This window comes from Sitophilus oryzae, unplaced genomic scaffold (genome assembly GCF_002938485.1).
Source record: "Sitophilus oryzae breed Bouriz unplaced genomic scaffold, Soryzae_2.0 scaffold_469_pilon_pilon, whole genome shotgun sequence".
Taxonomy (NCBI): domain Eukaryota; kingdom Metazoa; phylum Arthropoda; class Insecta; order Coleoptera; family Curculionidae; genus Sitophilus; species Sitophilus oryzae.
In genome coordinates this window covers 388,371-403,694 of record NW_022147050.1, presented here as the reverse complement: position 1 = coordinate 403,694, position 15,324 = coordinate 388,371, and the positions used below count along the sequence as shown (strand labels likewise).

The 15,324-nt window shown below is 32.0% G+C and overlaps 1 protein-coding gene across 1 annotated transcript in view; it reads right to left on the bottom strand.

Annotated features, from left to right (window-relative positions):
• The window catches only part of LOC115886130, a 143,949-nt gene that overhangs the window by 27,957 nt on the left and 100,668 nt on the right, over positions 1-15,324 (bottom strand). The window contains exon 4 of the mRNA XM_030905203.1: positions 2,337-2,438. Within this exon, the coding sequence (XP_030761063.1) occupies positions 2,337-2,438 (102 nt within the window). The remainder of the gene's footprint in view (positions 1-2,336; positions 2,439-15,324) is intronic.

Sequence of the window (15,324 nt, the reverse complement as noted above, 5' to 3'; positions counted from 1 at the left end):
CCTCGGTTCGTGGTCGGAAACTCTACGCACGCGCTATGGAGTATGTTCGATTTATATTCAATTAGTAGTGGGAACTATCGAATGAATACTATCGAAACATTCGATAGTTGCAATTCATTCGAATAATTCGATAGCTAGTAAAAAAACATTCGTTGAAAACTATTCGAATATAAATTATCGAATAGATGCGTCATCTGCCTTGAAATATTGTATTCTAGTAATTCGGCAGCAAAAACCATTCATTTATAAAATTCATTCATTTATGAAATTCATTTATTCGTCAGGATCGATTATAATAAAATATTAACTGGATTTTAGTTGTCGCCCGGCGACGTAGGTTTCTTTCCGAGAAACCCGACAGCGGTCGGTGGCAATGCTATGAAAGAAGCCGGCATCTTTGATTTTTTGCGGAGTCAGATATAGATAAGGACACATTATTTTTTTTTATTGAGGTGCTAGTATTTACACAGAAAATACATTATGAAGGGCGCTGTTGCCATATTTTGGTATTAGTTGATATTAGCAAAGAATATTATTGTTTGGCTTTAGTTAGTTAGGGATAGTATGTCTATATATTTTGCATTTTTTTATTAATATTCGGTTGTTACACTGCAATAATACTTGTTATTTTGGATGTAGGAAAATGATTTTTAATGTTTTTAAGCAAAGACTGGTTTAATAAAAATAATAGTAATAATTTGTTAACAGTAATAATTTGTTATACCTATTAACAACACAATTTAAAATAATTTAATATAAACATTTTTTTACGTAGTAGCAAAATATAAACAACAAATTAGATGTCAAAATTATTTATATTAGATCCTATTTAAAAATAATATAGTCTTTAAATTTTTTGGCAACGTTGGTTTATTAAATAATAATAATTACAGAACTAATTTGTTATATTAACAACAAACTTTAAAATCATGCATTATAAACATTTATTAATTTTCTAAGCATGCAGTGTAATGGAAGGAAAATATAAATAAAAAGTTAGAAATCAAAATTATTTATATTAAGTACTTTATATTACTATTTAAAAATAATATTTATTTTTACTGGCTTTTACTTTAAAAAATAAAAGAAATATTTCTTCGCAAAAAACTACATGTAAGAGAATTAGCATAAACAAAATACAAACATGGTTAACTTTTTTTTAAATTGGCACGTGTAAAACTCTCAATTTAATTTTCACACCCCATAGTTTGAGTTCGATAACCCCATTTACTTAACCACATTACTTAAATATGATTATTAAGTTCAACTAATTCATATTATTAAAACATCTAAAATACAAATATGTATTTTTAAAATTAATTCTAAGTTCATCTCATCTCTCTTAAAAATTGCTACTTCTCAAAATTTCCCATTAAAAAATAGACCATATATACCATATAAAATAAAATAATTGATCGGGCTACGGAAAATCACACAAATTTTCGGAAAAATTTTGACACCTGCACACGCACACAATCGTCAATTAAAAAAAACTACTATTTTAGTATTTTAAATATTTTAATAAACTCAAAAATAGCACAGTATTTATAAGGTGAAGTTATAAAATTTGAAGAACTAATAATGCACTGACGTACACAAAAATCAAACGAATACTAAATTTCATTTATCAAAAGCATTCGATAGTCGTGGCTCAACGATAACCATTTAGTTGCACGGCGAGGTTGTCATATATGCTTTAGTATACAAATGAATGAATGATTTTATTCGAATAAAACCATTCGATAGTTGAAATCATTCATTCAGTAACCATTCGATAGTCTAATTCATTCGATAGTTCCCATCGCTATATTCAATACTAGAATTTAAAAGACTAATAAAAATATAGGATTTTCTTTCAATGCGCAGTAGGGAACGCAACGTTGACCGGCAGCCAGACGGGCCGCATGCTGTTCTAGAGAGCACAGTAAAAGATATATCAAAGAGCCAGACGTCTTAAAATACTTGTTTTTCCGACGTTGCTAGCTCTCGTACTATATGTTTCCCCGACAAAAAATGTTAATTTATTTCGTAAAAGTGACATATACACGAAAGAAAGACACGATTGGTCAGTCAATGTCAAAGACAAAGACAATCAGATAGTCAAATGTCGCTGACCTGTCTTCAACAAAAATGAACCGACCATTTTCTTATCCAAGGAGTTTATAAGATCAAAGGCAAGAACCTAACGTTAAACTTGATTGGGGTTAGTAATCTCACTTAATCCATGTAAAGTTGAATCGTTAGAGGTCACCAGTACAAATAACCTCCTTCAATCACTGTCAAAATTAGGTCTGACCTTTTTCTTACTACGTATATAGTTCTTGGGCTTCGCTTACCTCCAGATTTGGATTAATCTTGGGTTTCAACTTGGCGCTGGGCTTGTATTTGAGCATCTCCCTGCCTGCCGGAGAGACGAATAGGTTTTCCAGGTTGTTGCCCTGCAATACAAAAAAGGAAACTGATAAATTGGTGCTTAAAAAACGTTTTTTTAAAGTTAGAATACTGTTCTGGGCTTTCCAAAGTTTATTATAAGGTACATTATATTGAAAAAATACATTTAAATTTATAGACATGAATAATATATATTCTAACTAATATAATAATAATAATTTACTAAATAAACTACGAGTAATCGCAAAACATTTTCCGATGCACGTCATCAATCATATCGAAATGACTAAATGAAATTTTGGCAAAAATGCTTAAATTTGTTGTATAATTTAAGATATCGAGTAGCTCTTCATTTTACTTTATAAAGCAAATGATTGTAACAGTTTATTATGATTAAAGCTACAAACAATAGTTTAAAGCGATTTTTATTATCGCCATGTTGGTCACATCATAGGTCACATTGCGCCGCGATCAGCAAACGTTGTCATTTATTAAATGTCAGTCATTATTTTGTATAATATCGTGTTGTTTATATGTTTATATTTGTTGAATCTTTGGGAGAAATTCTTGTTTTTTTGCCGATTTTCAAAACCTTTTTAATTGTACTTTTAAGTACCAACAGTTCTTTTAAGAACTAAATTTTCGAGGTTTTGTATTGCATTTCTTGAAATTGTGTGTTGAAAGTATGCCGGAGCTTTTAAACAGTCGCAGCAAAGAGCTTGTAGCTTCCCTGATAAAATATTTTGAACGAGAACGTGACAATAAAGGTCCTTTATTATCCTTGACTGCACTCAGAGAAGTAAGTTTGATTGGTAAGCACATTATACTACTTTCAAAGTTATTTCTAAGTTAGTTTTTAGTAAATTCTGTGATTAGGTATTAGTTTCTGCATTAATGGCACCCTCTTACTTGTTATTACCACTTATGGTGTTGTAAGATGTGCGTCAATAAATAAATAAATAACCCACAATAACGCTTAGAATAATCTTCATAATGGACTAGTTTTTCCCAATATGTAATGAGTAAAATAAGCTATAAAAGAAATAAATAAATTAATTACTAAAATATTAATTATTAAATTAAAAATAAAGCGTAAAAATCTTTAAAAAATGATATAATAAATATATTGTTTTTATTATATATTTGTATATATATTTGTATGTGTATTTGTAATATATTTGTTTTCAATTTTACATTAAGGGTGTATTCCGTTGCTTACCTTGGTTATGGTTTTATGTTCCGTTTCTATCTGTTTCCTGAAAGTTTTCTTATTACGGAAAAATTCCGTTATAACTGTCACCAAACTAACCAGCGCGAAAAGGCTGTTTTTTCTGGTTTTGTTTGTCAATCAATGTCATTTATGTGACAGAAATCAAGCAAATATGGGAAGTTCGAGTGAAATTCTCATTTAATTTCTAAAATTTGTAATAATATTTTGTATTTACATCCAAAAGCAATGGAGGTAGGCAGTAAAGGTAAATACATTTCATTAACTAAATAAAATGATTTTTTAGGACCATTTAAACTTATCATGCAGCCATTGTTTCTTAAAGTCAGGAACATTTAAAGAAAACATGAAAAACAAGACAACAAGTAATCGTGAATGTTTTGTCAGCTATAAAAATATAAACATTGATTAGATTTGTTTATTTCTTATTGATCTGTTTTAATATTGGACCTGCAAATCTTCACTTGAGCTGTCTAACGAGTTTAACAGTTTATTAATAAAGTACTTTTCAATATTAACCTCCATTGAAAAGAAGAAGCAAACGTAAAAGCAGAGAATAGGTACATTAAAAATGCACAAAAGATAAATTTTATAATAGAGGTATTGAAATTTAGAAAACATCAATATTTGACGTTTCCAGTATTTTACCAAACCGTTCCGTATCAAACTGATGTTTTTCAGGAACCGCTCTTTACCGTAGTTTACCAATCTGGTTCGCCTGGTTTTGCAACGGAATACAGCCTAAGATTCATCTAATAAATCCATCACAATCGGGCAGCGCTGTCGCCATCTCTTAACACTCAAAGTTTATCACGTGCATCGGAAATTGTTTTGCGATTACTCGTATAAGTTATGTAATAGTAATTACCCTGTTAATGATATAAGGGTTCTGTAAACGCTTTGCCGGATCTCAAAAGAGCAAACTATCGGTGAACGTATTTCGCTAGACTGAAACTAAACCCTAATCAAATTTTTGTGGCTTTGGATCAAACGAGACCAGCTATGTTAAACGGTATTGAATTTATTGAACCGCTATAAGTTCAAACTTTGACGTAAAGAGAATAAGGTAGAATAAACTTTTAAATGTAGAAGATGGGGAGGAAAAATAATATCAACTTGATTAAAATTAAAGCTGTTTTCAAATCTGGATCGACTCTAAGAAGTATCCTAACAAAAACAAGACCAGTCATTAAAATCAGAGAAAGAGTGTACCAGGTACTTTGTGAATGCGGTGAGTCCAAAAAGGTGAAACAATGAAGTCAGGTATGTTTGGACCATGTTTGGTCAAAACAGCACATTATAAAATGGTCAGAAGCTCGGAATGTCCACAGGAAATGGATACTTTAGGTTTTCACTTAAACAAAATTCCCAAGTTTTTCATTCTGGGAGCTACAGATGCCCGAAGCACTTTGCCGAACCCTCTACAATAATATACAGGTTCTCTTATTTAAAAAAGTTATCCCTATTTTTTCTTACTTTTTTGAGCCTCCCTGTCGAAGTTAAAATACTTTCCCGAAATAGTATTCTTAGGTATCTTTGAAAAAGAAGACTAAGGAAGGAGCATAATGCTATCCATGTATTCATGCGTGGTGGGCGGAAAAAGCACGCTAGAGTGGGGATCCTTGACAGTTCTGTTTGACGATTCATTTGACACATTTGAATTTGATTTGAAATTTTGTGAGTCTTTACGGAACTTATTTTATGTTATTTATTATTTATTCTACTACTGATATTTGTATAAAGGTAGTAAATCTAAATGGAAATTGTGGCAGAACTTAAATTAACAGTGACACTATCGCGATTTATCGAAAAATACTCTAAAATAGTTGGTTGTGTAGCGTGCGGTAGATCTCGGCAACAATTGAGTGAAATAATGGAACTTTTCGCTAGTAAGTTACTATATAATATACATACGTGTAGTAAACCGATCATTTATGAAATTCACTTAAATTAACTAAATTATATATTTTTCTGCATTTTAGCTTTTACTTATTACTTGTAAAAAGATTAGATGTCAACGAATTTAGATACGTTAATATGACTTACCTGCTAAACAACAAATTATTGAGTCTACCCCACGTCTATCCTACATCATAGTTTTACATTTTTTAAATAAAATTAGAACGACACTGATAAACCGGAATTTAAGTCGGCCATATTTGAGGCCCATCGCGGTGTACCTAAGATTTTTGATATGCTCCTTCCTTAGTCTTCTTATTCAAAGTTAGGTATGTATTTAAAAAAAAATCAAGTTGTTTTTTATAGGGACCTACGGATAGCCGGCGCACTGTTGCAGGACTCTGAAATACCTAGTGTTTCCTAATTCAATGTCATATTTTATTCACACATAAAGTGATGCATTTAATATTGAATTAGAAGTAATTTCCGTTAGATTTATGACATATCGATTTTCCTGTAAGCCCATCGGCCAGCGGGAAAACAATAAATTATAGATGGACAATAATTTCAGTAAAATGGATTTGAAATTTTGATGTTATGATTCATAATACACTCATCGGCACTAAAAACGGGCACTTTAAAATTTTAATGTGTTTTAAATTTAATATATTTTGTTATAATTGGCCAATTTTGTGATTTTTTAAGCAATTGGTAGCTAAATTAATTGACTTTTTCGTGTCTCTTTCTAAATTAAAAATGAAAATTTCTATATGTCAATTTTACGAGGTAAAACAAAATATTGATATTTTGGGGAAAGTTTGAAACACTCTGAGTTCAAGGAATTTAAAAATGATAGGGTACGTTTTTTTTCGATAGTTTGTGTTTTGGTTCATCTCAATAGCTTTATTTTTGTTGGAGATATTCGCTTATGAAGAAAACACTAACATTTTATCGTCATTTTGACATTACAACCATGCCTTTGCTTTTGGGCCTAGTCAACAAATCTTGTAAGTTGTGGTCTCGAAGCAGGCCTTCTTGACATACGATTTTCTTTGTTTAATCTTCTTCTTACAGTCCGTTCACTTACATGTATGGTCCTTAGGTGCAATTCATTAGGTTTGTTCCAACCAGCATTTCGGGATCGTTTCGAAATCGTACCCGAATCGGTTTTCTTCCACTTTGTTAGCATGCGCGGACTTCGAATAGTTTCGTGACGGTGCATAAAGTATCAACGTTGGAACGCATTGTGGATTGTTTTCGGGACTGTCAAAAGTGTTAAGCGTGCGTGTATCGATCGGTTTTTTGTTTTTGTTTAGAATTTCATAACATAACCCTATTATTTTTGTTTGCAATTTGCAATAATAATAATGATTATTCTTGAAATGGAGAATCAGCATCCAGTAATTGTTGGTAAGTGTTGTTTCAACTGTATACTCACTAACTCACTTACCTATCCTCTCTTTTATGATCCGGTTATGCCTTTGAATAAGAAGACTAAGGAAGGAGCATAATGCTATCCATGTATTCATGCATGGTGGGCGGAAAAAGTACTCTAGAGTGGGGATCCTTGACAGTTCTGTCTGACGATTCATTTGACACATTTGAATTTGATTTGAAATTTTATGGATTTGTCAGTCTTTACGGAGCTTATTTTATGTCATTTATTATTTATTCTACTACTGATAGTTGTATAAAGGTAGTAATCTAGATGGAAATTGTGGCAGAACTTAAATTAAGAGTGACACTATCGCGATTTATCGAAAAAGACTCTAAAATAGTTGGTTGTGTAGCGTGCGGTAGATCTCGGCAAAAATCGAGTGAAATAATGGAAACATTTTTGGCTAGTAAGTGACTATATAATATACATACGTGTAGTAAACCGATCATTTATGAAATTCACTTAAATTAACTAATTATATATTTTTTCTTGCATTTTTGCTTTTATTTACTACTTGTCAAAGATTAGATGTCAAAGAATTTAGATACGTCAATTTGATTTACCAGATTTACATGTTTCAGAAGCGTATAGGATGTTTGTGTTAATACATAATTATTATAACTTATCTATTTTTATTAGAATTATATATTTTTGTAACAATTTTAATAACTACCAACATTTATTCACGACGTCAAATAAAACAACATGTTATTGAGTCTACCCCACGTCTACCCTACATCATAGTTTTACATTTTTTAAATAAAATTAGAACGGCACTGATAAACCGGAATTTAAGTCGGCTATATTTGAGGCCCATCGCGGTGGACCTAAGATTTTTGATATGCTCCTTCCTTAGTCTTCTTATTCAAAGGGTTATGCGTAGTTTCTTGTTATTTCATTGCAGTGGTAGAATCTTTGAACATTATTTTACAAATAAAAAATTAATTAAAATTTCCGAATGATTTACTCCACACAAACTCACAAGCAAAAGTATAACGCACACGTATTCGAATTCGTAAAAAATAACCAAGACAGAAGCATCAGCCGGACGCTGGATCAGAATCAGCTGTTAAAAATCGATAATCCCTGCCAATATGCTTTAATGAGCAAGTCAACCCAAACAGTTCTCAATTTGGACCATGTACCGAAATTACCGTTCTGAAATCGTAACTAAACAATCCCAAGGTAGGTTGGTACGCAAATAGGATATTCGTCCGATAACCGTCAACTCTCGGTTGGAACACATTTGAATTACTGCGCTCGAGCGTGATCGTTCGGTGACGGTTCTGCGACGGGTTGGAACAAACCTATGATAAATTTGAAAAGCTGGAAAACGGCGATTTCTTACCGTTAAACTTCCAATATGTCGATCGTCTCGATTCAAAGTTCTCGTACGAAGGTTCATAGATGTGAACTTGTCTCGCGGAAGAGACTGCACTGTACTTCGTGCACACCTATGAGTATATCTGTTAGCGACATAATTTTGATAAAAAATGTCTATACCTATGTGGCGGATTCATCTCTTCAAATAATAAATGTTAGAAAAAAAAGTTAAAAAATAGTTATTTTTTGTCAACACTGCTGCGGTAATTCAACGAACACTAATTGCCAGCAGTGTTCTACTAATAAACAAATATACTAATAAATGAACTGAATTCGATTGAAGAATTGCGATTGCCATACATTACTAACAACTACAGATGCATGAGTAATAATACATTTATTTTTATTAGATTGTATTAAAAAAGTGTCTTTTATTTTTCTTCTAAAGTCTCTCGCTCCTTTCATTATAATTTTGGCGTTGTTAAAATCTATTCTGTGCCCTGTGTCCCATGAATGCTGACAAATCTTAGATTTGGGAAAGTCGCCCTTTCTTAAATAATCTTTATGTTCTTTAATTCGAACATTTAAGGGTCTAGATGTTTCACCAATATAAAATTTTAATAAAACAATAATTTTAATATTTTTTTTAATAATTTTGATCTCTATCATCTTCAGTTAAAGCAACTATTGCGGATACAACTTCTGGACTAAAAACCATCTTTGCTAACATCATGTAATCATATGATTTTTCAATAACAGTGTTGTAACATTATTACTCTTTCATATTTCTATTGACTGGGATCAAAATAAAGGCATAGTTTTAATGTAAAAATTACGAAAAAATGTTATGTCTTCTTCAAAAGCGAATATCTTCAAAAAAGCTATTGGGGTGAACCAAAAAATAAACTCACAAATCTATTTCCAAAAAATTATGTCTTTAGAATTTTTTAAAGAACAATTTAAAAATCAATTTTACTCAATATAAAAATAAATTACAACCTTCTTGAGACCTACCGGCCAATGAAACGACGTCTAGGGCTTGACCTCGCCAAAATTATCATATATTGTCATTCCCAGCCGTCTTTGACGCCGCTTTTTTTCGATTGTTTGATATTACTTTAAATAAAGTTATTTTCATATTAAATTGCTCATAATAACATATGTTTATAAACAAAACAGCCCTCCTGTCTAAACATTTTAAACCATTATATACACATACATACCCTTTTAGTTGGGTTTTGGCGAGAACGGCTGAAATTTCCCTGAAAATAAATAGGTCTGGAATTTTGCCGACAAAAAGGTGGCCAATTTATTTACTTTACGAGGTGGGCTTCTGTCGGAGACGGTGATGGAGATGCCCAGCGAGAGAGAATGTGGAAGAGATATAGGTAAAAAGAGAGAGAAATAAAATTAATATATACGTGTTCCGTTTTTTACTGTGGGTGTCAGCTCACCAATAAGAAGGTAATGAAAAAGCAAACGATCTAGCTAGAAAAGGAGCGAACACTCCACTAACTGGACCAGAACCGTTCTTCATAAATTTTACAGGACTTTAGCAGGACCGAGAAAAATCAAAGATATTCCATGATTTAAGTGAGAACAATCTTTGGATTGTCACGAGGTTTTTTACAGGACACTATTTTCTTAATGAACACCTCAGTAGATTGCAGCTAAGAAATTGCTGTAAACTGGACAGCTAAGATTGCTGTAAATCGTTACTTTTGAATTTAAAAGCGAATATCTCCATTAAAAAAAAGCTATTGATATTAATAAAAAAATAAACTATCGAGAAAAAACGTACACAGAAAAAACTTGGCGGAATTAGATAAGATCTATTATCTGATGAGTAATTTACTGAATTATATGTGTATATTTTTGTATTCAGATAAAGCAGTAGTCAAATTTACTAGATAGGGTAAAGTAAGGCAAGTTGGTGATATTTTTGTTTGAACATGGGCAATTTAAATTCGCATGAGGATATATTATTCTTCCAACTTACCTATCCGGAAGGTTTATGTTTCAAACAATCGCTTATATATACAAAACGATAAGATGAAGCCAATTTTAACAGAAAAAATACATTCGAAAAAAATACAAATTGGTTAGGTAATTTGGTTATAGGTAAGTTAATTTGGTGATAGTGGAAAGGTATTTTGGTGATATATGAGATTACGAGCAGTTGAAAATAAAATGGCTGAAAATTTTTAAGTTTATTACAAAACAAGTATTTTACCTAGTAGAAATAATAATAATATTTTTATTCTGAGTCGTTTGAAGACTGCTCATCACAACCGTCGCACATAAAGATGTCTTCATCGTCAGGTCTCGTTTGACAATTTGTGTGATACGGAACACAGCAAAAAGAGCACTGAACCCATAAGGCACCATTTTTAGCGTTCATATCTTCTCGATAGCTCATTCCGCAGATACCACAATGCCAATCATCATCATCCTGTTCTTTCTTGTTCTTTTTTGTGGACTTTCCTTTCGAAGAACATTTTATGTTAGACGCTCTAGAGTTTACTAATCCCGAAGGTCCTGCTTGTAGCTGTGTTGGTAATTCCGGATAAGTTAGCCATTTTGTACTGGAGTCAAACTTGCAGAAGACAGTAGGACCTAATGACTTTTGAAACAAGTGTTGTTTAGTACTATTGTTTTTTTTGTGTAGACCTGACAGAAAACTTTTTTATTTGACTCAAATTTATTTTATATCGTTTGTGTTTCAACACAATGTTTTATTAAAGTAAGACATTATTTTATTTAAAACAATCAAAAAACTTGTAGACGAGCGTTTGTGAAATTATTTAACTTAAATAAGTTTTAAAGTACGCTAGCAATCTAAAAACATAATGCTTATGTGTCCGAAAAAATAATTTGTTATATTAACAAATTAATGTTTGAATTAGACAAGGTTCTTAGCTACTCCAGATAGTGATACGGAATAATGGAGACTATTTATAAGTTACTATTATAAATTACATAATAGGGTTATTTATATTAGGAGAGAAATTCTAGTCAAAATATTTAGATACGGTAAATTAGGTTTTGTCTGTCCCTATAGTGCTTAAGTATTTTATCTAATCTACACAAGTTTTTTTTTCTGTGTATCTAGATGATAAAATGATATTTAAATTACTTGCTTTGTTAATATATTCCACAGAGTTTCAAACTTTCACCAAAATATCAACATTTTGTTTTCCCTCGTATAATTTACAGATGGCAATTTTTAATTTAGAAAGAGATACTAAAAAGTCAAACAATTTAACTACAAATTTCTTAAAAAATCATCAAAATCGGCCCACTAGAACAAAATATATTAAACTTTAAAGTACATAAAAATTTTAAGGTATTTTTCTTTCTCCACACTCCTCGGTATTTTTTCTTCATTCTCCAAATTGCTGGACTCTCCAGATTTGTCGATTTCCGTTATTTACTCGATGGTCCCGCCTGTCGTGCAAGAGGTTGTTTGCCAAATAAAATAAAACGCTAGGCGACAAATAGGAACTCGAGAAAGAGATATTTCAAGTCGGCCTGGTCGTAATACAAAATGCTATTTTAGTGTGCTGGATATAAAATAAATAGCAGTAAGAGCCCTTAAATTCTGAAGTGCTGCTATATGTTACGATCTAAACATTATAAAAATACACTCTGTTATATCTAATTTAAGTTAAAATGTATTAAGTATAATTAAATATCGAAATAGCCATCTTATCCGATCGTCAAGCAGCATTAAAATGAATACGACAGAAATCAGAAATTTTCGCTATGTATTTTCACGCCGCGGCCGGGCCGTCTCGGTTACAGTTCATGTTGATCGCATTAAAATAATATTGAAATCGTGGCTTTCACATAATATTTAAGTATTTTAGTTTATTGCTAGTGCAGTTATTGAAACTATAAAACACTCAGGTACAAGGTTTGTGTGATGTAACGTTGTTTTGGGGTAGTAAAAATTAACTGAAAAAGAACTCGAACTACACGTCGCGTTGTGTTGTGTTCTGACAATTTCAAATGTTAATAAAACTGCCGAAAAAATGTTAACACGTAAAGGAGAGCGTAATTAAGGCATTGTTGGGTGCAATAACATTCATTAACTAAACTTTCCCGAATATTCAACTTTTACGAAACATAATTTTATAGCTTCACAGTTTCTCACACCGATTTGATCAAAAGCAAAAATGGATTCGAGCAGTTCGACGAAACAAGTGAGTAAACAAAGTGCTCATTACATAATCAAAAAATTAAATCTTTCTATAATCCTACTGATGAACATCATAAATCAGGTAGTGACTGAGACATTTTTGAAGCTGTTTCTGTAGATGAGTATAGTGTTAGTTCATCTGAAACTGAATCTCAGAGGAGAAGTAATTTGAGAACCAACAACAATATAAAACAAGAGCTAAAAGAGTGGGCGTTAAAATACTCTATACCTCATGTAGCTCTGAATAATATAGAAACACTAATAATAGAAAATGCACAATAAGTAAAAAATAACTTGAAAGGTCAAGGCGTAACGTTATAGTGGCACCAATGGAATGTATGGTCGCCACCGCGACCGCCGCGATCGGTGCAGCATAACGCTCCAATTAAGTGGCAATTTGGTGGCGCAGGGAACTTTCTTGGAAAAAATCACTTTATGATTACAAAGAATCGTTGAAAATGTAGTTCCAAAAAAGTTATTGTTTCTATAAAGTAGCCTTTGGGTAGCTACAATTGTCACTTTATCAATCCGAAGATTTTAAAGGTCCAAACGGGTAGGGTTGGCCTAATATTTTATTGTTCCCGATACTTTGTGGAAGCATATGAAACTGAAGTATTTTTCGGATTAAACGGCCATATTTTTTTCATGAATTTTTAGACGAACACCCAAATGGCTCAAACATTATGCTACATATACCTAGATTAAAGCTAGCTAGTTATTTTGTTATTTCTGAAGGTGGACTAATATTTTAAAGTTTGACCCCGGTTTCAAGCAAATTATTATTATTTTTTAATTACAAACATGAGTTTCTATTGCAAATAATATCTATAATAATTTGAAATATTTTGGGAGGCGTTCGAAAATTTTGTTATATAAACCTATTTTATTCAGTAAAGTTGATTGCGTTCTGGAATTTACCTAAAAAAGGCGTTAAAATCGCACGGTAAATAACAAATAACGAAAAAATAATAATGGCTTCCATAATTATTTTCCATCATGACATTTATTTTCCACATGTCGGTGGATAACATTTGGCTGCCCCGACTAGGCAGCTTCGTAACAGATAAGTCGCATTCACCAGTAGGCTACTTTATAGTAACACATCATAGTAACTCTTTTAGTGGCAAAAACTACCCAAGACACTAGCCGGCTACCTACTCAAAATCTTCCCCCATTTTGGTCGCAGTTACTTAGCAGCTACTGCCCACTTTGTAGTGGCGGTTGTTGTTTGTCACGACTTCAAAGCGGTCGATATGACTTATATTTGGATGGTTGTTACGTGGCCTATCAACTATCATGATTTTGTTTTTTTGTGTATTTAGTTCCAGACCGAGCCGATTGCTTTCTTTTTCTACCCTATTTACTAAATTGATTAACTCTTCTTGGCTGCTAGCGAGTAGTGCTGTATCATCTGCAGAGCGTAGATTATTTATTTTTTAGCCATTTATTGAAATACCTCCTTCCCATGTTTCTAGCCATCTTCTCATGATGTATTCTCCGTATATGGTAAATAGTTGACGGACAATATACACCCCTGACTGACTCCTTGTTCAAGGGAAAATTCATTTGAAGCTGAATCCAGTATTCTAACTGATCCTGTAGTGTGCTGATAACTGGATGATAAGTGAAATAAACCCCCACTTCCTTTAAGATTTTCCGCAGGTTATGCCATCTGACTTTATCGAAAGCTTTTTTATAGTCTACGAAACAAATATAAAGAGAAATGTTGAATTCCCTTGTTTTCTCTATGATTTGGCACATATTCAGAAGATGTTCCCGAGTGCCTCTGCCCTTGATGAAACCTGCTTGTTCTGCTGGAATTTCTAGAAAAGCTTTCAGTCTTTCATTTATAATTTGCAACATTACTTTATTGGCATGTGAGATGAGGGAAATTGTACGATAGTTCCTGCTCTTATGTATGCTCCCTTTCTTGTGGAGAGTGACAATGGTCTTACTTGTATTATAATTTAAGGTCTTACTTGTATTATAATTTAAGGTCTTACTTGTATTATAATTTATTATTTCAGCTAAAAAAAACTTTTTAGATCAGTTCAACTACGGTAGTGACCATAGTTTTAACACCGAAATTTTTTCGGTGTGATAATTAATGAAGTATTGTAATTTTAGAAGGTGTTCATAAAACATTTAATCACTAGTTGATTAAAAAAAGTATACCATTAATATTCCAAATTATATTTTATCGTCTCATGGTGTATGCTTATTTAATTTTTGGATTATGTAACGATTACTTTGTTTACTCATTTGTTTCGTCGAACTGCTTGAATCCATTTTTGTTTTTGATCAAACCGGTCTGAGAAACTATGAAGCTATAAAATGCTGTTTCGGGAGAGTTGGATATCCGGGAAAGTTGAGTTATTGAATGTTATTGCACTACACTAACATTTTTTCAGTAATTTCATTAACATTTGAAATTGTCACAATATAACACAAGGCCTAGTTGGAATTCTTTTTCACTTATTTTTTACTACTCTAAACAGTGTTACATCATACAAACCTCGTACCTGAGTATTTTATAGTCTCAATAACTGCACTAGCAAAAAAACTAAAATACTTAAATATTATGACAAAGCCACGATTTCAATATTATTTTAATGCGATCAACATGAACTGTAACCGGGACGACGGACGTGAAATACATAGCGAAATTTTCTGATTTCTGCCGTATACAGCGCTGCGGTCGGAATTTTTTGAAATAAGCTGAAATGCACTAAGTCTATAATGAATGGAGTATTGTATGAACAATAGCTATTTTATTTGGAAGATTTTTTTCTAGTGGTCACTGCCCACTTTGTAGTGGCTTTGATAGTAGCAGTTACGTATCTG